The sequence below is a fragment of the Homarus americanus genome, unplaced genomic scaffold (genome assembly GCF_018991925.1).
Source record: "Homarus americanus isolate GMGI-L3 unplaced genomic scaffold, GMGI_Hamer_2.0 scaffold6317, whole genome shotgun sequence".
Taxonomy (NCBI): domain Eukaryota; kingdom Metazoa; phylum Arthropoda; class Malacostraca; order Decapoda; family Nephropidae; genus Homarus; species Homarus americanus.
In genome coordinates this window covers 9,114,737-9,140,508 of record NW_024730668.1, presented here as the reverse complement: position 1 = coordinate 9,140,508, position 25,772 = coordinate 9,114,737, and the positions used below count along the sequence as shown (strand labels likewise).

Genomic DNA, 25,772 nt, shown 5'->3' with positions numbered 1-25,772 from the left:
TAAAAAGGCCACCAACCAGGTTGGTGGAGACGTCCGTGCACGAGACTGAGAGCAGCAGCAGCAGTGAGGAAGACGACAAAGACCATGACGTTGAGGACCAATTGTTCCAGGCCCTGTACGAGACCCCCCGCAGGAATGAAAAAGACAGTGACCTTTTCAAGCATTTCCTCGGGGAGAACCCTTTGAAAATTTTTTTCGACAAGGACACTTTCCCCAACAAGGCCATGAGGGATTTGTTCATCAAATACAACACCCCCATCCCCTCTAGTGCTGCAGTGGAGCGCATGTTCTCCATGGGCATGGACGTCTCGAGGCCCAAGCGCAGCAGAATGAGTGACAAGCATTTTGAGATGCTAGTATTCTTGCGGGGGAACAAATGAATAATTAAAATGATATAATATAAATCATAATAAATGATTAAAAATTAATGAATATTTTTTTTATTTTGCATATGTTACTCCCATACACAGGAGAATACGCATTTCGGGGCTGCATTTGTACATCACTGAAAACTCGTTGACGCTATCTGCGTCAATTTATGAAATCGTTTACGCCGACGCTGACGGCGCCGCTTTTTTTCGTTGACGCGTGCAACACTGTTCTAAACTTACATGCTACTTCAGTACATCCCAGTTGTTAATGTACATCCAATAAAAAATTATTCGGCACCCTAACGGTGTGATACAATATGACACACCACACGAGAATTTTTTAAAAAATTCCTGAGGTACGGTGCATGGTCGGTGCCCTGGCCTGCTGTGTAGTGCACCGAGGCCTGCTAGCTCCATGTTTATGTAACGTGTCCCCAGTTTCGACGTAGCGCTGTATCCATCGAGCTACAGTGTGCTTGGACACGCCAACCTGCCTAGCAATTTCACCATTGCTGAGGCCCACACCGTGTAGTGCGATGATTGCTGTGCGTGTCTTCTCCGAGGTTTTCATCTCGTCTAACATAGCTATGATTCGAAATAAACATTACGATTCCTACTGCTCACTCCGAAGCTCAACTCAATGCAGGTTGAAACAGTTCCGTTTCTAACATATTCGATACATTGTATTCAGATAACGAACCTCCTGTGGTAAAATTCTATGCTAGCACTAACATTATTTGTCTCACACGAATTTCACAACCAATCATCCCCCCGACGGTGGACCTACTAATCTTATCATGTTTGGCATACTAAAGAAACATCATACCTCGTTTCGTGACTCATTCCTTGCTTCATAATCATGTCAGCACTGTGCTTAATGTTATATCACGACTATGATACACAAATATTCTGTGTTCTTGTTGTCTTATATTACTGCACCCCGATTCGTTGGTTGCCATGCACACATTAATACAAATTGTAGGTTTGATTATTATACTGTATTACAGTGGGTAATGCTATGCTGTTTAGAGGCTTTTGTATTAACACTTTGAACTGGCCCTTTAACTGTTGATTCTTGCTGGGTTAATGGGGCTGGAACATGCAAAAGTATATAGGGTTTGAGTAGCAAAACCCAACTGTCCTTTCTGTATTTATTTAGAAAATATATGATATACAGTTCCAAGTGTATATCACCGTAACTTAATCACTGTAGCTATGAGTGTTAAAAAGAGGACGGAGGCTATATTAAATAGCTCTTCTAAATACATCCTCCTTGTGTGAGAGTGTGAGTAAGAATGCTCGTAATACCCGTCGAGGGAGAACGGTAATATATGCCCTCCCTCGAGGGAAGACGGAACCATCCACGATCAGGGCAGGATTAAGCTTAATAGGGGCCTGAGGCACAGATCAACTTGGGGCCCCCTAATATATATATATATATATATATGTGTGTGTGTGTGTGTGTGTGTGTGTGTGTGTGTGTGTGTGTGTGTGTGTGTGTGTGTGTGTGTGTGTGTGTGTGTGTGTGTGTGTGTGTGTGTGTGTGTGTGTGTGTGTGTGTGTGTGTGTGTGTGTGTGTGTGTGTGTGTGTGTGTGTGTGTGTGTGTGTGTGTGTGTGTGTGTGTGTGTGTGTGTGTGTGTGTGTGTGTGTGTGTGTGTGTGTGTGTGTGTGTGTGTGTGTGTGTGTGTGTGTGTGTGTGTGTGTGTGTGTGTGTGTGTGTGTGTGTGTGTGTGTGTGTGTGTGTGTGTGTGTGTGTGTGTGTGTGTGTGTGTGTGTGTGTGTGTGTGTGTGTGTGTGTGTGTGTGTGTGTGTGTGTGTGTGTGTGTGTGTGTGTGTGTGTGTGTGTGTGTGTGTGTGTGTGTGTGTGTGTGTGTGTGTGTGTGTGTGTGTGTGTGTGTGTGTGTGTGTGTGTGTGTGTGTGTGTGTGTGTGTGTGTGTGTGTGTGTGTGTGTGTGTGTGTGTGTGTGTGTGTGTGTGTGTGTGTGTGTGTGTGTGTGTGTGTGTGTGTGTGTGTGTGTGTGTGTGTGTGTGTGTGTGTGTGTGTGTGTGTGTGTGTGTGTGTGTGTGTGTGTGTGTGTGTGTGTGTGTGTGTGTGTGTGTGTGTGTGTGTGTGTGTGTGTGTGTGTGTGTGTGTGTGTGTGTGTGTGTGTGTGTGTGTGTGTGTGTGTGTGTGTGTGTGTGTGTGTGTGTGTGTGTGTGTGTGTGTGTGTGTGTGTGTGTGTGTGTGTGTGTGTGTGTGTGTGTGTGTGTGTGTGTGTGTGTGTGTGTGTGTGTGTGTGTGTGTGTGTGTGTGTGTGTGTGTGTGTGTGTGTGTGTGTGTGTGTGTGTGTGTGTGTGTGTGTGTGTGTGTGTGTGTGTGTGTGTGTGTGTGTGTGTGTGTGTGTGTGTGTGTGTGTGTGTGTGTGTATATATATACATACATACATACATACATACATACATACATACATACATACATACATACATACATACATATATATACATATATATATATATATATATATATATAGTCAACCCTCACTTTACCCGGTCCCACATTCCGCGTTTCCACGTTTACGCGGTGCCCTGCCAGAACCCAGGATGCTCACATTCCGCGGTGGGTGTACCCCTTTACACGGTGAAGTAAAATTTTTTTATTTAGCTCATAAAATTCATACAAATTATCCGGCCAGAATATAATTTACATTGCTGGAATTCTTACAATTTGATCATTTTGAATATAAACATCATAGATTTTGCATTAGACATACAAATTTTAGATATAATGTTTACTCTTGAGTAAATATGTTATCTTTTGTGCAAAATATATGATATTTATATTCAAAATATTCCTGGTCTTACAAGGAATCCAGCAATGTCAATTATATTATCCTAACTTTAGTCTGATTTATTATTTATTACTAAAAAGGTAAACAGTCTGGTATTCCCACACATTTATCTAGTAGGGACGTTGGTGGGGGTGGGGGGAGGGAGGGAGGGACCGGCGACCGACCATCTGTTACCGTGTGAAGAATTTTTTTTTTTTATTAACTGAAGATTTTTATTTTAGCTCATAAAATTCATACAAATTACCCGGCCAGAATATAATTTACATTGCTGGAATTCTTACAATTTGGTGATCATTTTGAATATAAACATCATATATTTTGCATTAGACATACAAATTTTAGATAAAATGTTTAATCTGAGTAAATATGTTATCTTTTGTGAAAAATATATGACATTTATATTCAAAATATTCCTGGTCTTACAAGGAATCCAGCAATGTCAATTATATTATCCTAACTTTAGTTTGAGGTATTATTTATTACTATACCTGGTTTTCCCCCCAAAATTTCTCAGAGGGAAGAGCCAGCAGAGTAGTGTGAGAAGAGGGGGAGGGAGTCGTGCCCATTATTTGAATGGACATTAACTTGGCTACTGTATTTCTCTATTTCTCTTAAGTATTAATTGTGTGCATGTACCATCATAAAATTAAGATGTTATTTTTACTAGAACATAGGTATTGTGTTGGAAAAAGTGGAGTTTGGGGGTCAGCTGGTCTCTATTTCATTTAATCCCATATGTTATGTTATTCACTTTACGCGGTACCCTGTGGGTTACATTAACCGCGTAAAGTGAGGGTTGACTGTATATATATATATATATATATATATATATATATATATATATATATATATATATATATATATATATATATATATATATATATATATATATATATATATATATATATATATATATATATATATATATATATATATATATACGTATATATATATATATAGCAAGAACAAAATATACCAAAATTTATCAATGAGTTCATCAATATTAAGCTTCTGCAAAATAACACATTCAATGTTCATAAGAGACAGAAAATTGAGAAGTTGCTAGGACATCGTTAAACGAAGTTCATGTTTTATATGCTTCAACTTAGAGAATGTTTGGATTTGGGGGGCACCTTAGAGTCGGGGGGCCTGAGGCCAGTGCCTCATGGTTAATCCGGCACTGTCCACGATGGCTCTCAATAATGTCTTCCTCTCGTCAAGGATATCAAACTACTACTGCAAGAGGTGGCCAGAGAGCTGGCTACTTAATGCCTTAGCTCAACACTAAGTGACAAGACTTTCCGTGGTCACACCTTATCACGTGCTCTGAACATGCTACCTCATAGCTAGTGAAAAGTTACAGAGGATGATAGAGTATATAAATCAAATGTAATTAACCCATTTATATAAATACTTCTGCCTATTAGACAGGGGCTATTACAAATTTATGTATTCCCGTTTATTATCCGTTAAATACTACACGTGGCTACAGAAAACATCATATTACTTTCACACATACATGCAGACATACAGAGAGAGAGAGACAGGGGTACCAACCACACCATGTAATCACGGCTTCTGTACCAGTGATCGTTGCGGGGGTGTATCAGAGCCAAGGGTGTTGAATAATTTTTTGGTGGGTGTACAATACATGTCAATAAGTCAGTGAGGTTGTTGTACAATACAAATATTATTAGTGGTCAGTACTGATGACTATAGATGAATAGTGTTAGTTAATGCTAAGACCACTAATGGTTCCTGTATTATATGAGGCATTCAGACTCTGGATGCTTGTCCATGATACTCTGAACTTCAATGTATTAAGGACAAGAGCACAGAAACTAAGCTTTAAGAAAATAAAAGCATTATTACCACTTTTCTACATTCATGGTTGTCTTCTGTACATAAAAAAATGAAACATTTCCTCTTAATAATATCAGAGAGAAAATAAGTCTCGGTCACAAGGTTACTGGAGTTTAATGTTGTACTTGTACTGTTACTACTGTGTAAATAAAACAAGAAACTTGAGGTTCTTGTTTTAATTACAAGTGTAAAGTTTATTGTATGTTACAGTTCTGTACAATGTGTTTACTCACAACATAGTAGTAACAGTACAGGTTCAATGTGTAAACTCCTGTTGGCTTGTTGTAAAAGATTTTAGAAACACTTAAACACAATATTCAAAAAATTACATTATCAAGAAAATAAATCACTGTAGGTGCACGTGATATATTTACAGTAAACACAATTTTGATTTTTTTTTTCAGTCTTTTGGTTTACAGTAATGTTTTGTTTGATCAACTATTATGTAGTTCAAATACTGAGTACATTTTGACAATGACATTCTCTCACTCACTAACACCAAACCTTACCAGCTAATGCTGCTTTAGTTCTCTTGATTTACATTAACATCTTTACATAAAGTTTTAAATGTGTCTTATTCTTTTATTGAAAGTACTGAACCATGTATATAATTATTTTGTTCAGAGAGAAATAAAACACATAATTTGCCTTATATGGGTTGGAAAAATTCCTTTCAGCTTCATGAGCACAATATTGTATGTCTCCCAGTACAGTGTAGGAGCTTCAGCTTCAGCCCAAATACCTGTACATAAGCTGCCACTAAATTATAAGGTGTTCAATTTGAACTTAAGATTTATTTTATTATTATTTTATGATAAATATTTAGTTTTATGGGATAATTATGGTTGATGTCATGAAATAATGGTAGAATTGGGTCTGTCACCAACTAGACAAATACATGGAGGTTGACCATGTTGTTACTTGGCAGGTTTTCTTATACAATGATAATTCTTACAATATACAGTCAGTATACTGTATATGCATACACATACAAGAGAGGAAATACATAAGACACTAACATTTCACACATAAATATATTTACTATATGACATCTAGACAAATTATAATCAACTGTGATGTCCCAATAATATAATTCATCACTACCTTAAAGGTTGACAAAGATTAATACAAGATAACCAAGGGAGATAGATGTAATGACTCCCCATAAAGCCTCACCTCAGCCGGAGAACTAAAATCTAACTAACTGTGAGTCAGCAGGAGGTCCAACCAAGAGTAGGCCATAGTAGAACAAGTCCCACTGACAGCTGAACACCTACTGCTGCTCCTCTAAACCATCAAGGCTCTTATATAAGAATGCATAGGCTCACTGGAGAGGCTAAACTTCTGGTCTGGATCAAGTATTTAGCTACTGTATGAGTCACAGTTTCCAAATGACAGGAGGACATGAATAAACTAACTTCACCTGACTTGACTAGCAAATAGAACTTGCGACCATAACATATTAGCAAGGTTATAATGGAAGTTCAACTAGACTGGTATGATCCCACAACTAACACAAGTTTATTTTTTTGAGATATTGTTTATGTCACAGTTAAGTACTTGTGCAAAGACTGAAGAAACTTACTTCATTAGAGTAGATAATATAAATGTTTATTATGTATAGGTGGCATTTGTCACTATTGTTTATTCTGAAGTATTCATAGCTTACTGACATGGTTCTATACTGATGTCAAATTTATTCAAACATTTAGAAAATTATACTTTTTCATGTGCAATTATATGATATTTCAGATTACCTTTTGTGGAAAAAGATTTCCCACATTGATCACATTTAAATTTTTTAATACCACTATGGACAAGCAAATGTGTCTTTAGAGCGCTATTTCGTGTAAATCTTTTCCCACATTCTTCACATTCAAAATCTTTAATGCCACTGTGTCCAAGTATATGAGTCTTCAGAGAAATCTCATGTGAAAAAAGTTTCCCACATTCCTCACACTTAAAATTCTTTATGCCATTGTGTGCAAGTATATGTCTTTTGAGAGTGTGTTTGCGAGAAAATTTTTTCCCACATTCCTCACATTTAAACTTCTTAATGCCATTGTGCATAATTAAATGTGTCTTAAGATTACATTTGTGTGAAAACTTTTTCCCGCATTCATAACATTCAAAATCTTTAATGCCATTGTGTGCAAGTATATGCATCTTGAGATTACTCTTTTTTGAAAACTGTTTGCCACATTCCTCACATTTAAACTTCTTAATACCATTGTGCACAATTAAATGTGTCGTGAGATTGCCTTTGTGTGAAAATTTTTTTCCACATTCATTGCATTCAAAATCTTTAATGCCATTGTGTGCAAGTATGTGTGTCTTGAGAACACTCTTATAAGAAAATTGTTCCCCACATAGATCACAATTAAACTTCTTAATGCCATTGTGCACAATTAAATGTGTCTTGAGATTACTCTTTTGTAAAAACTTTTTCCCACATTCATTGCATTCAAAATCTTTAATGCCTTTGTGCACAAGTGTATGTGTCTTGAGATTACTCTTTCTTGAAAACTGTTTCCCACATTCATCACATTCAAAGTGTTTGATATTACTGTGAGTAAGTAAATGTTTCTTCAGAGAAGTCTTCCAGCAAAACACTTTGTCACATTCCATACAGGAGAACTTTTTTTCTCTACTTGACATTGTGAACTTGTACTTGGTCTTGAGATGTGAGGTCAGTGTCTGAAACAAAATATATTTCCTTAGAAACCAAACTTTTATACAAAAACTGTGCTCCTTATTTTGTTTTGTTCTAAACCCTGATTAGTTATAATTAAGCAACAAATAATTATATTAATAAAATATTTACAGTACCGTATTAGAGATGCCAAGGCCTCTCAAAGGGGTGAAGAAGCCAAGTGTATACAGTGCTTGTCTCCCAGCCAACAGGTCACAAGTTCACTCAAGCATGACCTTCCTAGTTTGCCGGCTGTGAATGGGTATCTAACACACAGATGACAAAGTGAAGGCAGTCAAGTGCAGTGCCTGACACATAGCCTCCTTGTGTACCAACAAATGGTTTAAGTCTGGTCTGCTGTATCTGCAGTATCCTTGATGCACCATGAGGGCTATGGAACCTACTCTTTTAGCACATATCTTAACCAGTGGCGTGTCATGAAAAAAATTCTTGGGCAACCAAATGACACTTATCAAGTACTATGAGTCTAGTCCTGTAGTCTACAAACTTGTGAAACACAACAAAAATGTTAGATAATTAATAGTTATTTTTCATTCACGTTTAACCTTCATTTATAACACCAATGAGGCAGTTGGATAAGGTTTTTGTTAGACAGTTAGCACTTAGGTCATTTATTTATTTTATGTTTCTTTTAGTATGGTGTGTGCATGTAAATGAATGAAAATAAATGAAGAAATTTATGTAAATCTACCCAAAAATACAGTTGAAAAAACTTTACATTACTAAAATGTACTAAAATTTTTATCTCTTGTGCAAAATATATGACGTTTATATTCAAACTATTCGCTGTCTTGCAAGGATTCCAGCAAAGCAAATTATATTCTCCTAACTTTAGTTTGTGATATTATATAAGATAAAAACTTAAAGCCTACTGTATAACCACCAAACCTTGGCTGGGAAGATGGTGGGGGGGAGGGAGGAAGGGGAGGTGACAGTGACATGTTTGACAGTTGGCACCGAAGGTCTAGTGAAGTATTTATTTGTTTATTTATGTCCTTTAGATTCAGTTTTTGTATTTTGTTTATAAACTGTCATAGAAGTGACAGGGGAGAATATAATTTACATTGCTGGAATTTTTATAAGATTAATTTGATTAATTTGAATGTAAACATGCGATAGTTTGCACTAGATAAAAATTTTAGTAATCATTTTATACATTATTTTGATTACATGTACAGTACAGCTTTGCTCTTAGGACAGTGTGTGCATGTAAATGAGTTTCAATAAATGAATAAAGTTACATATATCGAGCCAAAAATAATAATTGAAAAATTTTATGTAGACAGAGCTTGGATGGCTAATTTTTAGAATGACCAATAATTTTAATATAAAAATGCAAAAATATTCAAGAACACAACCTTCTTGATAATTACTCCACTGGAATCGAATGCAAACATAGAACAGATTACTGTATTGGCGGACTAGCCGATCAGCTGATGCTCACAACAAAACGTGTTTGTCGTAAGGATTTCGTTAATCAAAGTTTTGTTCGTTAACCGAATTGAAGATCCTTAAGGGAGCTAATTCGTTAACCGAAATTTCGTTAACCGAGGGAACACTGCTCACTCGCTGTTTCCTGTCCTGTAACCACGCCCTAATCCATTTTAGAATACAGTTGGTCCTCATATTACGCGGTCCCGCATTCAGCGTTTCACCGTTAACGCGGTGCCTTGCCAGAACCTAACATTCTTACATTCCGCGGTCGCGAACGCCATTACGCGGAGAGTGTCCGGCGCGACGCTATTTTTAGATTTTCCCCTCGCGCCACCCGCCCGCCCGCCTGCCTGCCTCTCCCTCCTCCTCCCTCCGCTTGGGCAAGCGGCGCGGTAAGGTTGCGCAGTGTGTCTTTGTTGCGTTATCACTGACGTCATATGACGTATCAGACCTGTGATTGGCCAGGCATCCCTACCCTCCTCTGCTGCTAGCTGTAATTGGCTTAAAGTATTATGACGTGTCCACCCAGGGGGAGGGAGGGAGGGAGGGAGGGAGGAAAGACGACGCTTGACCTAGCCGCGGCAGTTTCATCCCTCAAGGCCACTCCGTGTAAACGCGCATCCATTGTTCCGTAAAATGGCTTCCGCCGGACCACCACCCCCAGAGAAAAACCTTTCCTTACCTGGACCCAGCGGCACTAAACCAAAGAAGACACGACGTTCCTTAAGCTACGAGGTGAAGTATACCATCATCCAAGAGTTGGAGAAAGGAACAAGGCAGGTTGATTTGGCGCGCCAGCATGGTGTGAACGAATCTACGATCCGGACTATAAAGAAGGATTCAGCCAAGATAAAGGAGCACATGAAGATCACAAAGTCTACAGGTGCTTCTATGATCAAGTATTTTCACAACCAGGTGCTTCTCAAGACAGAAAAATTACTTGTGAGGTACTTGGTGCGTCAGGCGCGACGGAACATGGCGGTCGACACGCGCTCTGTGAAGGACTACGCACGTGAACTGTACATGGCAGTGGCACGAAAGATGGGAATTACAGAGCCCAAACCCTTTAATGCTTCCTCTGGGTGGTTACAGAGGTTTAAGATCCGGAACAAGATCACCAATATAAACATTGGTGGTGAAGAAGCGAGTGCTGATCGTGCTGCGGCTCGGGAATTTCCTCCGTTTTTACGTGAGATTATGGAGGAAGGACAGTACAGTGACGACCAGGTGTTTAACATGGACGAATCTGGTCTTTTCTGGAGAAAACTACCTTCCAAGTCCTACATTGTGAAGAATGCCAGCAGGATTCGGGGCCGGAAAATGCAGAAGGAACGCATCACCGTCCTGTTTACCACCAATGCCTCCGGTACCTGTAAGCTCAAGTTATCGGTGATCCACACAGCCCGCAAGCCGCACGCCTACAAGAGCATGGACATGACCAAGCTAAATGTCCACTGGCTGACAGCACGTAAGGCATGGATGTTCTCTACACTGTCCCTCTCCTGGTTTGATGACTGTTTTGTTCCCGATGTAAAGAAATTCTGTGAGCAACAGAATGTCCCATTTAATATTTTGTTGCTGCTGGACAACGCACCAGGACACTCGCCCCTACTGTTAGATCGTCACCCCAACGTAAAAGTGGTCTTCCTTCCTCCCAACACTACGTCTTTAATCCAGCCCATGGACCAGGAGTTGATTTGCAATGTGAAAGCTGCATTCTCAACAAAAAAATTCCAGCTCCTGAACGACTACACCAACACCAGGGAAGAGTTGCGTGACCTGAGTGACACCACCACCGATAGCAAGAGCGACGAAGATGAGGAACAACGGTTAGAACAGCAAAAAATACTCTTCAAACAATTCTGGAGAGTATTTAACATCAAGAAAGCTGTGGACATCTTGGTGGAGTCATGGGATCAGCTGTCTATTGCTACAATTCGTCACGCATGGAGACATGTGTTGCATGGAATACCAGGTGAGAGGAGGAGTCAATTTGTGACTGGTGAGGTTCAGACTGTTGCAGTAGCAGTGGACCTTGCCAGAGAAGCTGCGCAGACTGTTACAGTTCCAGGCTTCTCCGAGACTACCGACGACGACATCCTGGAGGTGATCAGAAATCCTGAAGTGACTGCCGACGAGATGTTGGAAGAAGAACACGCCAGTGAAGAGGAGGAAGAAGGTGCGGCAGTCTCCGAAGAACACAATTTAAGTCATAGTGATATTAAGGGTGCCATGGAGTGTGCAGAGAAGATGAAGTCCTTCCTTTCCCGCGACAATGACGATGACCGCTATGAAGTCTTCCATAACCGGCTGGTGCAGGCTATGGAGCCGTACATCAAGGTGTATCACGACAACATCAACGCCAGCCGTCAGCAAAGCATAACAGATTTCTTCACCCGCAACCCACCACAGCCAGCCCAAGCCAGTGATAGTGACAGTGAAGTTGACTTTGAGGGATTTGTCAGGGAAGCCCTGACAACTGTAAGTGACAGTGATGATGATTCACCTAGTAATGGTGATTCACCTGAGGGCCAGTAATCTGCCCTCTGCCTCGGAACCAGCCTCCATCCCCGTATGCCGACCCATCTCTTCTACTACCGTAAGTGTTCCACCTAACTTTTAGTTTCTCTAAGGTAACCTTCATTTTTCCTATGTTAACCTTTATCTTTCCTAACCTAACCTCTTCTATATTACTTGTTTTTTCATACCATCATAAAGTTAAGATAAAATTTTTACTGCAACATAGTTATGTGTCGTCAAAAAGTGGAGTTTGGGGATTGGCCTGGACTCCATTTCAATTAATCCCATATGTTATGTTGTTCACTTTACGCGTTCCTCACTTTCCGCGGGACCCTCCGGGTTACATTAACCGCGTAATATGAGGACCAACTGTATCTCCTTTAATGCCATGAGCCTCCACCTTTCTTATTAGTCTTTCGTGGGGGACTCTGTCGAAGGCTTTGATGAAGTCGAGATATACCACATCATAATTGTGCCCCTCGTCCACTGATTCGAAAACAGATGAAAAGAATGTTAATAGATTAGTTAGACATGAATGCCAGCTTGTGAAGCCATGCTAGGAATCATTGATCAACTTGTGCTTCTCCAGGTGATTTCAAATAGAGTTTGAAATGAATGCGTCCAGTAATTTGCCTGCAATTGATGTTACACTGATTGGTCGGTTGTAAAAGGATAGTGATCTATCTCCCTTCTCGAAAGTCAATATTTCATTCGGTATCCTCCAGGATTCTGGTACTACACCCGTTTTTAAGGAAAAGTTAAACAACTTTGCTAAGGGCATACTAAACTCTTCCTTACATTCCTTTAATACTCTGGAAAATATCTCATCGGGGCCTGGTGACTTATTACCGTATATCTCGGCCTACAAGGCGACGGGGTGTATAAGACGACCCCAAAAATTTCCACTTAAAAAGTAGGTTTTGAGCTCTATTCGCTGTATAAGACCAGTACCCCAAATGTGACACTTACCATTGGGAGCTTACTGACCCAGTAGTCCTTTACCAACCATCCCATTGACCAGTGCTGTTTATACATCCTTGGTTTTTAAAATAAGGCCATTTCACTTCAAGTAGTGGCATCAAATGTTACCGGTTGGTGTAGTGTAAACACTAGTGACGTCACTTAAGGGTCTGTTATTTAACTGGAACTACCCGTAATGTTGGTGTCAAGTAAAATTTTTCCATTTACAGGCACTTGAAATGGATTTACCGATTTATTTGTTTATTTATTTATTTATAATAATATACTGTAATATATTAAACACACTGCAAGTATTTTCTTCAATTTATAAGCTTGCTTCACGAGAGACAATCGGTGGTGGGACTGTGTTCCGACTGTTTACAACAGCTACCGTATTCTAATTCAGAGTGTTTCATTAGGATTTGAGTGAAAAAGATTACGTACTTACTACATACATTTATTTCACATATATATATATATATATATATATATATATATATATATATATATATATATATATATATATATATATATATATATATATATATATATATATATATATATATATATATATATATATATATACATGCACACATTTAATATGCTAATTCACAATATTTTATAATCGCAGTCATGTACTGAATATTCTATGTAAAAAAATAAATTTTAAATGAATTATTTATAGTGCATTACTGGCAACTTGGGACACAAAGACGGCTATAAATAGCCTTCTTATCTCCCCCTCCATCTCTTACCCTCTGTCAGAGGGAAGGTCTTGGTAAATAACTTTTGTTTGTTTATTTTCATTGTTTGTCTAATTTATCATGTGTATCAAAGTAATATTACTAAAAGTTGTGAAGGTAGTAGGCAGCTACCAAAGAGGGAGATACTACCACCTGGGAAGATATTTGAAGCATAATGTACAGTATTGTCTAATGGTAGACCTTACTTCCATATGGCATCACGAAAATTTTTACCAAGTCTTAGATTGCTGATCTATCTTGCTGCCTCATTTACACACAATTGCAGTTTCAATTGTTTCTCTTCCTTTGACAACACAACATACATACAGTATATTGTTTCTCAATTTTGATCTTTTTCATTTTTGCATTTATTTATGGTTGGTTATTTAAAATAAGGCCAATTCACTTCAAGTATTGGCATCAAATTTTACCGGCTGGTGTACAGTACAGGCATCCCCCGCGTTACGGAATTTCGCTCTTACGAAATTTGTAAATTATGACCAATAATTTTGCGTTACGGCCTGTAAATCCGCCCTTACGGAAATTGGGGTAAATTTTAACAAACACTTAAGGCCTCACATGCCATTCAGACTGACAGACTTGACAAGTTTTACCAACCATAAAGACAGTTGAAGCTTTAAACATCACTCACAATGGATCTTGAATATTCTAACTGTAATCAGACATGCCTAAGTTGCCTCAACAATTGCAACCCCATTTGCAATATCAAATTCTGTGTCACCACTAAAAAAATAATAGTCGCTGGTGCACACTTAAGATTAAGAGAAAATGGACGACTCAGGAGTGCTGAAGTGAGAGAAAATGGACTCCTATGACGGGGCACTCAAATAAACATACACATAGCTGTATAATGCAATATCATGCAATATTAACCCCTAAATTGGTGTTTTAAGAAGGTATATCATAAATTATTTAATGTACTGTATTGTATGTGTTTATAAATGTTTATTTTCAATAATAAAAGTGCTTGAATTACTTTTTTGGGGCCAAAAAAATTCCTTAGGAACGCATCTCCAGTTTTATAATGGAAGTCAATGGGAAAATAGGTTTCGCGTTACGAAATTTCGCGATACGGTCAATTTCCCGGGAACGGAACCCTTCCGTAACGCAGGGGATGCCTGTCGTGTAAACACTAGTGACTCACTTAAGCTCTGTTATTTAACTGGAATTAATGTCGGTGTGAGTAAAATTTTTCTATTTACTTGAAATAGATTTACCGATTTGTTTAATTATTTATTTATAATATACTGTAATATACTGCAAGTATTTTCTTTAATTTATAAACTTGTTTTGCGACAAAGGGAGGCTACCATTATACCTGGGAGGTGAAGTTAACCTGATACATTTAGGTGAAGTTGACCTGATACATTTATGGTGATCATTAAGGATCAAACTCCGAATCCGATGACCTAACTTCGTCTTCATCATTCTCATCCTAAATTTACCACTGTCGGTAGTTTCAAGAATTAACGCAGTCATTTACTGAATATTCTTTGTAAAAAAATAAATTTTAAATGAATAGTTTATAGGAGATAAGTATTATGATCAGTAAATATACCGATATGCATTACTGACCACCTTTAACACAAAGACGGCTAAAAATAGCCCAATCTCGCGGTCACTTTCCCTTTCTTGTCTCGGCACTGGCAAATGGGGGGGGGGGGCGCGTGATGATAGCAGCTGTGTTTATTACCGGGGTATATTGTTCTTTTACGGTATGTTAGACAGGTTTATAATACATTTTTATTATTATAATATACCGGTAATCTTATTTTTAATCCACCTTCCCAAATGTAAGTTTCAGTATAAAATAATTAGTGGTAGGATCTTGTGAGTGGTTTACGATGTTTTCAATCACCACTCTTGACACGCTAAACCACAATATTTAAGAGGTAAGAATTTTATACCCGGTGCTTAAGACGACCCCTAATTTTGGGCTGAATTTTTTAAGGTTCAAATTCCGTCTTATAAGCCGAGATATACGGTAGGCTTTAGTTTGTCTATTTGCTTACTAACATCGTTACTAGTCACTACTATCTCGCTTAATTTATTTCTTCACTATCTCTGTATAGAGTCGGTGCCTCTGGTATCATGTTTAAATTTTTGGTGGTGAAAACTGTTGAAAAATATTTATTCAGATTATTGCTCATTTCTCCGTCGTTATCAGTTAGCTTGCTGGTATCTGACTGTATTGGTCCAATCTTTTCTCGTGTTTTAGTTTGATACATTTGATAGAATCCCTTGGGGATTGACTTTGCCTCCCTTGTTATCTTCAGTTCATTATTCCTTTTTGCTTTTCTTATCTTGGTCTTAACCCTACCAGCCAATACCTTATAATAATCTTGGAGGTAGACTTCACCACAATTTATTCTCCTACCTATAGCCTTCCTTTGTCCAATAATAATCTTTAAATAATTATTTATCCATTAAGGGTCATTGTTGTTTGATCTGAGGTTTCTGTATGGTATGTTCTGCCTTTGTGCATTAAGTACCTCATTATTTAAATTGTTGTGGAACTCGGCAACCTCAGATCTCGTTATCAGGTCATCCTCAACCGTCGGGTCACCAGGTAGGGTGAGGTCGCCCCCTGTGGGTACATTGTGTGAGGTCACCTAATGTGAGATCATGTAATTCACCCCCAAGCGTGATACCCCTTCTCTCAGCTGCCTCTTCAAACTAACAAAGTTTGCCTTTCTGAAATCTGGGACTTTAGTGGAATTTTCCTTGTGGCTGCCCTGAAAATCTAACTGGAATCTAATTTCTTTTTGATCTGTGTTAGCAAGTTCGTTCCCTACCTCGACATTACTAATGAGGTTTTCTCTGTTTCACAGAACTAAATCGAGTATATTATTACCCCAGGTGGGTTCGGTTATATGTTGTCTTAGGAAACAGTCCTGGATTGTTTCAAGAAAATCCTCCGATCCTGAGTTACCAGTAAGGTCAATCCAATCCAATCTATTTGGCTAAAGTTAAAGTCGCCTACTATTCAGACTTTGCTATGTATGGAAGCCCTGCGCATTTCATCCCAAATAAGTCGTTCATTAACTCTATCAAGATTAGGTCTATATATTACTCATGTGGTTAATTTTTCTCTACCATCGATTAATTCTATCCAAATTGTTTCTGTATTCTGCTCTGTTTTTATTTCCGTATTTATTTCACACTTCAGATTATCCCTGACATAGATTACTACTCCACCTCCTTTCCTAATCTGCCTATCTGTATGGAATAATTTGTAACCTGCAATTTGGTATTTGACAGGTAGCTCAAGTGAGTCTAGGTTTATCCATGTTTCGGTGAATGCCATTATATAAATTTTTTCGGTACGTATCAATGCCCTGATTTCATCCATTTTGTTTCTCATACTCCTACTGTTTGCGTAGGAGACATTTAAGTTAGTCGTGTTCTGAGTCCTCTCTTTGTCGCGTTTAGGTTTTAACTCCCTGCCTAATTTAGTTTTGTCATCATTCCTAGCACTATTTCCCTGTATCCTTTCACTTTGTTTACCCGCTCCCATTGCAGTCTCCTCCACCCCCGTGCTCATATGTTCTCCTAGCCGTTTAAAGACTTTGACATCTTTTGAACTGCCCTCTCGAGAGAGCCAGCCAGGGTTATATAAGAACATAAGAAAATAAGGAGTCTGCAATAGGCCGGTTGGCCTGTGTATGGCAGCTCCTACCACCCCATCCATAGACAGATGCACCCCATGCCTAGCATAAAGGTCCCTTCTGCCGTATAAGTTGTCCCAGTTGTCAATGAATGGGACCGATATTGACTTGCAATATCTGTCAAGACGGCCGTTGACACCAACTGCCCATGACAACCATTCATTGCCAACTATCCTTCTAGGCAGGACACCACATATGATAAGGATTCCTCCCTTCAACCTAATACGTTCTATAGCTGTCTTGAACTTATAAAGAAGCTCCTCACTCCTATACCAGCCAATATCATTGCCTCCTGCACTAAGGCAGATAATGGGTTTGTTCCCATTACCAGACAAGATATTGTACATCCTGTCAACTATATCCCCGACCCCAGCTCCTGGCAAACATACCCTCATCCTATTTTTATTTTTACCACAAAAAGCTCTGCCCAGGTACCGTACCTGGGAGTCACCAACAATTAAGGTTTTTGTGACTACCTTGTCAGCCTTGTCCCAGACTATACTAAAGTCCAATTCGTCTATCAAAGGACTGGAAGAGTTGGTACACTTAGCTGTTGTTGTCGGATCCTTGGTGGATTTTTTCACCACCTTGGTGTGTTTTTCACCACCAGTTTGGTCGTCCCTCTCCTCACAACCTTCCATTCGCCTGAGTTTTCGTCAGACACGGGCTTTCCTTGTCTCGTTTCTTCCTCCATCCTCGCTATCACTTCCTTTAATATCAAGATTTCTTCCTTGGCCCTCTCTAACCCTAACTCGGCCCTCTAAAGGGCACAGCCCTGTTCACAAGTAGCATTAGCCATTACTGACAATCCCTGGGAGCCGAGACTTAAATTAATATAACAGCTAATGTAACTCATGGCAGGAGACATATATAGGCCTAGATTAATTTAACAGCCAATGTAACCGGTCCGACTAATTACAGAAATGTAGCCACAATGAAGTCAAATAAGGTCCTACATGAATAAATCGGACTGCCAACCGCTTCTCGACTAGTATTTGGTGTCACAAAGTCACAAAAGCTGAGTTAATAGATTGCGTGCTTGTACCGAGGGAGCGAGTAATTACCCAAATGTATCCATATGTAGCCGCAATGAAGTCAAATGATGGTCCGACAAGCGTAAATCGGGCTGTGAATCACTTCTCGATTATTATTTGCTGTCATAAAGTCACAAAAAATTGGTAAACTTAATTTAATCTGAGTTGTGTTAGGTTAGGTTAGGTACATGCACTCGATCTATTAACTCAGATTAAATTAAGTTTCCAATTTTTTGTGACTTCGTGATACCAAATACTAGTTGAGGTTAGGTTAGGTTAGGTACATGCACTCGATCTATTAACTCAGATTAAATTAAGTTTACCAATTTTTTGTGACTTCGTGACACCAAATACTAGTCGAGGTTAGGTTAGGTTAGGTTAGGTTAGGTTAGGTTAGGCTAGGTTAGGTTATGTTAGGTTAGGTACATGCACTCGATCTATTAACTCAGATTAAATTAAGTTTACCAATTTTTTGTGACTTCGTGACACCAAATACTAGTCGAGGTTAGGTTAGGTTAGGTACATGCACTCGATCTATTAACTCATATTAAATTAAGTTTACCAATTTTTTGTGACTTCGTGACACCAAATACTAGTCGAGAAGTGATTGGCAGTCCGATTTATTCATGTAGGACCATCATATGACTTCATTGCGGCTACATTTGGGTACATTTGGGTAATTACTCGCTCCCTCGGTACATGCACGCGATCTATTAACTCAGATTAAATTATGTTTTCCAATTTTTTTTGACTTTGTGACACCAAATACTTGTCGAGAAGTGATTGGCAGTCCGATTTATTCATGTAGGACCATTATTTGACTTCATTGAGGCTACATTTGGGTAATTAGTCCGACCCAATGTAACTAATGGCAGGAGGCATATGTAGGCCTAGATTAATATAACAGCTAATATAACTCATGTTAGGAGACATATATAGTCCTAGATTAATGTAACAGCTAATATATCTCATGACAGGAGACATATAGGTGCATGCCCACTGCCCAGTACTTGCCAACAGTGCGTAAGAGACGTGACCGATCGCCCAAGAGGCTAACGAGCCGATCATTTGGTGAGGATAAAAGAAAAAGAAAAGTAACAGAGACGTAACTGAACGCCCAAGCGGCTAACGAGCAGATCAGTGGTGAAAAAGGATAAAAGTAAAAGTAACTCACTGTGAGGAGCGTCTTACAGTCGACTCATGTTTGTTTACAACCGTCAGCAGTTGCCACCTCCACCAGTCCGCTAAACCCGCTAGTTTACATTATGAACCGCTAAGGTGAACATATACATGGATATTTTCCCTTATACATACTGCTGTGCCGAGACAAAATTTGTATTATAATCTTGTAAACTTGGTGTTTTGATTATTTTCTGTCCCATGCGGCAGTTATTTTTTGGTAAATTAAATGAAATTTTCGTGTATATGTTGATGATATTTCTGTATGAATTATGTAAGAATATTCTAGAATGTATTGCATCATTTTTGTTCTAATTTACCTCTTATTGTAAGCCTAAATCATTCTAGAATTCTCCAGGTGCGTCTCGAGTCTTAACCCCGTGTCTGGTAATAGCTAGAATGTTCTAGGCGCCTGATGAACTGTATATAAAATGGCGCGGGCTGCCCAGAAAGATCACGGAGAATGAAGACCTAGGAGGCGAAATCGGTCTACGATTTTTCTTTTACCTTACTTTTATCCTCTTCACCACTGATCGGCTCGTTAGCCGCTTGAGCGATCGGTCACCTCTCTGTTACACACTGTCGGCTAGTACTGAGCATGTACCGGCTCTTGGTTACACACTGTTGACAAGTACTGGGCATGTACTGGCTCTCTGTTATACACTGTTGGCAAGTACTGGGCATGCACCGGGTCCTAAATGTACCTGACCCTGCTTCAGTGTTGGTCAATTTTGGTCTTGAAAAAGCTCACAATCGGTGCCGTCACAACACTTTTTGGCAGGTTGTTCCAAGAGTTCACAACTCTCACTCCAAAAAAGTTTGCCCCCACAGTTTTCTGGACATGCGGCTTCTTCAACCTTGAGCTGTGACTCCTTGTGGGGCGAGCGGCCGCCAGCTCCAATCAGAGTAGGCGGCCGACTGAAACATGCCGCTCTCCATCCAGACCAGGATCATGGGGCTCATTGTGAGAGAGGTACACTCAACTAGAGCTGGACACTCAGCACGAGAACATACTCTTGCCATAATACGTGGGGTATACTGGATACCTAAGTGCCGCAAATTACTCGACCTCACAATACGGACGTGTGTGAGTTGTTGGAGAAGCAACTGGAGGCCTACCCACCAATGCCAAGCCGACCTGCCAGAAAATAGAAGCATGCCCAATTCATTGCATACCAATTTTGGAAGAGGTGGGTAAAGAAATATCTCCCGACACTACGTCAGTGACAAAGATTCTTCAAAACTCGCCGTAATCACCACGCTGGGGATATCTTGATCATCTCTGGACAACCCTTCCCCAGGAGTCAGTGGATGCAAGAGAGAGTACTGGAGGCACTACCGAGCGCAGATGGCCTGGTGCGAAGTGTTAAAGTGAAGACAAAGGACTCAGTGTTAATACGCCCAGCGACTAGACTCTGCCTATTGAAAGGGTTCGGAAAGTGAATATAATGGTAGGCCGTAAATTCGTGCGAAACCCGACAGGGGGAGTGTTATCGTCACGCCAATTGTGTGCGCCAGCTACATGTTAAGTGCAGAAACTGTTTACAACTCAGAATAGCTTACTAAGCGAGATGGAGCTGGTAGCAGCTGTGTGACTGCCTGAGGGACAGTCTATCGCCGCCTACTGTGGAGGCAACATCTTGATTCTCGTCAGCCAGCATTTTCCTGTAGGACATTATATTTGTTCTCGTTGGTCTAACTCTAGGCCCCAAAAGGTGAGTGTGATTGTGAACTGTTGAATCCTCTGAGAACTCTAAATAACTTTAATAAGTGTAATTTATATTTCTTTACTTTTATCCTCTTCTGCCACTGATCGGCTTTGTTAGCCGCTTAAGGATCGGTCACGTCTTTTCATTTATATTCTTCACCAAAAGATCATTCAAGAAGCTGCCCGCGATCGGTCACAGTTCCCTGTCACGCACTGCTGGCAACACAAGTATGCACCGGCCCTGAACGTACCCCTGAACCCGTGCCCAGTGCTGGTCAAGTCTTCTTGAAAGAGCTCACACTCGGTGCCGTCACAACACCTCTGGCAGATTGTTCCAAGAGCTTACAACCCTCATCACCTGAAAAAGTTTGCCCTCACGGTTTTCTGACTTGCGGTTTCTTCAATCTTGAGCTGTGACCTCAGGGGGCGAGCGTCCGCCAGCTCCAAGTAAGGACACCTCAACTGAGTAGTGCCCCTGAGATGCTTTTATACATTCCCTAACTAGGTCCCCCTTGCCCGTCTGTAGTATAAGCCAGGCAAGTTCAGGCGCTCCAATCTCTCAGGGTAGCTGGAGGTGCCGAAGTGCAGGCACCAGCTGGTGGCCCTCCTTGAACATTTTCAACCAACTGACAGTCCCTAGCATATCTCGGACGATGGGTGACAGTACTCCAGATGGGGGAAGCACTTCACCCTGAAGATCGTCTACGGGGGACGGACCGTCCAGATATCTGAAACGACCTTCCTTATAAGACCCAATAATTTATTTGCCTGATTTACCTTCTTCTCACAATGGCCTGAGAACTTCAGCTCATTGTCAACATACACACTCTGTGTCCTTCTCACACACAAACTCACCAGTACATTTTCTTCATCCTGTTGGGACATATGATGGGCCTCCTAGTCCTTACTGTTGGTACGCCCCAGGTGCATCCTTCTACACTTCAGACATTGAATCTCAGCAGCCATTCCTTCCGACCATTCCTGAGCCCACAGAGGTCCTCTTCTGCAGCCTTCACAGTCCGCTTGGTTCTAATTTCAAATAACTTGCCATCATCGGCAAAGTATTTGTATGGAGGAGTGTACAACGTCAAAGTATAATATTTATAAACAAAACAAACAACAAAGGGCCCATTACACTACCCTGCGGTACCCCACTTGTTACAGGTACAGATGACGATTTCGTGCCATTAATCACCACACATTGCTTGCGGTCAGGCGTAGGAAAGTCTTCTATCCACGCCAGATATTTCCGAATTCCGTACCCTTCCAGTTTGATTTTCAGCCTTCGTGGGGTACACTGTCGAAAGCTCTGGCAAAATCTAGGTAAATATTGTCGATATTACCAATTCTGTTCTAGAATATGGGTCCAAATATCCAATACCTTGAGCAATTGTGTCAAGTAAGAGTGCCCCGGCATAAAACCGTGTTAAGTGGCAATCTTTACAAGGTTGTTTCTGCAGTAGATGTTCCATCGCGGCATCTCTGATAATACTCAAGTACTTACATATTATGCTGGTCAGGCTCACCGGTCTATAGTTGTTCGTGGAGTGATGATCGCCCTTCTGGAAGATAGGACTACATAAGCCACTTCTCCATTCACTGGGGACCACTTGTTCATCCAGTAAGCATTTACAAAACAGAATCTTCAGGGGCTCTGCAAGTCAAGCTGCACAGCCTTCTTAGCACTCTAGGATGCATTCACATGTCAGGTCCAGGACTCTTATGGACCTTAGCCTGGACAGTTTATTTCTAATACCCTTCTGTGAACACAATGTGTGGGTCAGTGCTGTGTCGAACCGTCTGTCCTCAAACGCAGGAAGGTTAGTTGCATCCTCTCTAGAACACTGCTGAGAAAAGAAGCTGTTCAATGCCCCAGCTTTATCCTGGTCAGAATCTGCGCAACTACCATCTTCGCTTCAGGTCTGATACTTACCGCGTTTTCAATTTCGACTTTGCATAGCGGTAAAAACGCCTTTTGGGTTTGACTCCTGACCTCGCGTGCAACCAGCCTCTGGAACTCCTTTTCAGCCCTCCTACACTCTATCTTCGCTTGGTTTCTGCTCCTTGCATATCCTCCGTCTTGCACATCGTTTGACCCAACCTACGACTTGGAATTTCTGGGTTTTAATTTTGTCGACCGCCGCATGGTTCATGCGTGTTGAGATCCCTGTATTCTAGAAGCACCGGGTTTGGTCTGGGTATATATTATCGATCAAATGGGCTGGTCATTTTACTAGTTATGATATTCAGCGTAGTGTCTGCGTTCATGTACCTTAATGTCAGGTTGTGCTGATACCCTCATTCTTCCTCATCCCATTGTACTTTGCAATATTCGTACCTTGGCCTGGCCTTGTTCCTTGAACCAGGTAACAGTTAAATCTGAATGACAACACTGTATAGTGACTGTTAACTGGGGCAAGGTGTTCTTAGTTTGGCCACCATACCTCCTTGTTTGTTATGATGAGGTCAAGTGGTTTGGTGTTTGTTCTCTGTAATGTGTCGGGTCTCTCTACATGTTGGAAACAGAAAATTATCTCTATTTCTACAAAAGAGTAGCAGGATTATTAAAGTCATCTGTGGACTCCGTTTATCCGTCGATGTCGCCATAGCAAAGTCCCCCATGATAAGGAGGTGGCTGGGGCTACATCGCCGCATTGTTTATTGGCTCTAAGTTCCTTGATTTAGTGGCCACAGCTCTGAGGATCTGTAGATACACCCGACGACAAGTAAGTTCCTCTTTTAATTCTATTCTTACACCACTTGACCTTCAAAAACATCCTCTCCCCAAAATTCCTCGCCTGGCTGGTCAAGGTCTTGCTTGAAGCGTAGATAACCACAATCTCCCTGCAGGATTCTTGAGTTAGTCTTCGTAAATGAGTCATATCCAGCAACATTGAACTCACATCTTCTGGGTCGATTCTCCTGTTCTGTACAACAGTTCTACAACTCCTACAATATCTGGTTGGTGTACTCTAGTAGTGTTTCAAACTCTCTATCAAGGAACGTGTCAGTATTAGTGTACATGATATCTGCCCAGAATTTGTTCTCGCAACGTCTCTTGCTCTTAGGGTCAAACCCGCTCCACCCACATTCTCAGAAGCTGCAGCATTGCCAAGTACACTGTATTTGCAGTGTGTGGTTAAAAATGTCATTGCTTTACACGGCGCTCTGTTCTTCCCGTCCGGTAGGCTGAGCTGTTGCCTCCCGGGTGGGGGGGCTGTAAGGAGGGTGCACCGCTGCCCTGGCCCTGTGTCGGCAATAATTTGTTTCCACTCACTCCTCCCCCGAGTATATAACCCATGCACCTGTCCCCGTTCCCTCCTCGACTCCTCCCCTTCTTGCTTCAAGTCCTGCAGGAGCTTGTGCTGTTCCCTCTGCATTACTGTCAAAAGGTTCAAGTGAATAAATACATCTGAAATGCCCTGCCCTTGCTAAGTTTTGCTTGCCGAATAACCCGCCATTTCTCCCTCCTCACTCCCCTAGTAGGATCCTTGAGGCGAGGCTTAGCCTCTGCTGGTCCCAGCCTCCCTCACATCCTGAGGGGTTGCTGGAATCTTCAGAACCTCTGTGTGAAATATTTTGAAACAGCAATTTTGTCGTGTAGTTTTTACTTTACAGTTCCCTCTGCCTGGCTCTCTGGGACTCCAAAAACTATTACATTGTTCCTGCGCTGGAGCCGTTCCTGGTGTTCTCCCTTCCTAACAGTAGGTGTGTTAATTTCATTTTTCGACACACTTTTTCAGAGTCCCAATCTGCTGTAGAACCTGTACTGTACTGTATACTGTATATGTATTGTATATTGATCTTATTATTCAAACTGTGTCCTGATGTACCAGCAAATGTTATATGTGAATTGTATTCAACAGGTTTTGACCAAATTATACTCATCGCGTCAACGACAAGGGTCTTATTGTCCTGCACAAACCAAAATCGCTCCTAGCGGCGTTTTCAATAAGTATTTAGATGCTTAGATTCGAGATAGACTATATTGCAAATTTTACGTTTTGGTTATCCCTGTACTTACTGTAGACATGCAGACTATGTTTTTTACTGATGGTTTCCATGTGTTATGAACGATTTTGACCTTCATTTCTATCGGAAATCACTAGTTTTGATTTAATACCCTCCCCCCATTACCGGTGTATGTTAAGCTAACCTTATAACTTATAATATAACTCATCATACCCTAACCTAACCTTACATATGACCTGTATTTTCTTATGCAGTCGAGAAAAAAATTGCGACAAAAATCCCGTAGAGATAATGTGTCTTATTGTTTAAAGTACTTAACCCCATAGTTAGAATCTTAAGGTTCCCTAGATGACCCAAACCAAATTAATACCAAAATTGTTTGGAATATTTATACTATGAAATTTGTAGTAAGGGCAGCTAATATCCATTGAATTAGTTAATATGCTTAGTAATATTTATATATTCATTATAACATTACTGTGTTTACACAGTAAAGCACAATTAATTATCTAATAATATTTATTTACAGAGCCGATCAGCCGAGAAGGTTGGACAACTGCTTCCAGGGTTCATCAAACCAGATGAAAAAAAAAAGATGTTTTTATGATTGTAGAGTATTATCAAGAACTCCGCCATCCAGCTATGAAGCACGTTAATTTACATCTGTCATCTGATCATCTCAAACTCATTCCCTGGCCATGGTCGTCCATTGTCCTTCCACAACATTAAATATAGACATCAGCGACAAAAACTTACA

At 40.3% G+C, this 25,772-nt stretch overlaps 1 protein-coding gene across 1 annotated transcript; it reads right to left on the bottom strand.

Annotated features, from left to right (window-relative positions):
• Positions 1-6,078: 6,078 nt before the first annotated feature.
• Positions 6,079-19,402, bottom strand: LOC121867223 (gastrula zinc finger protein XlCGF8.2DB-like). Its single transcript, XM_042367069.1, has 2 exons — positions 19,331-19,402; positions 6,079-7,760 (listed from the first exon to the last, which is right to left on the bottom strand). The coding sequence occupies exon 2, from the start codon at positions 7,719-7,721 to the stop codon at positions 6,780-6,782; it is 942 nt and encodes a 313-aa protein (XP_042223003.1). The 5' UTR covers positions 7,722-7,760; positions 19,331-19,402; the 3' UTR covers positions 6,079-6,779.
• Positions 19,403-25,772: the final 6,370 nt, after the last annotated feature.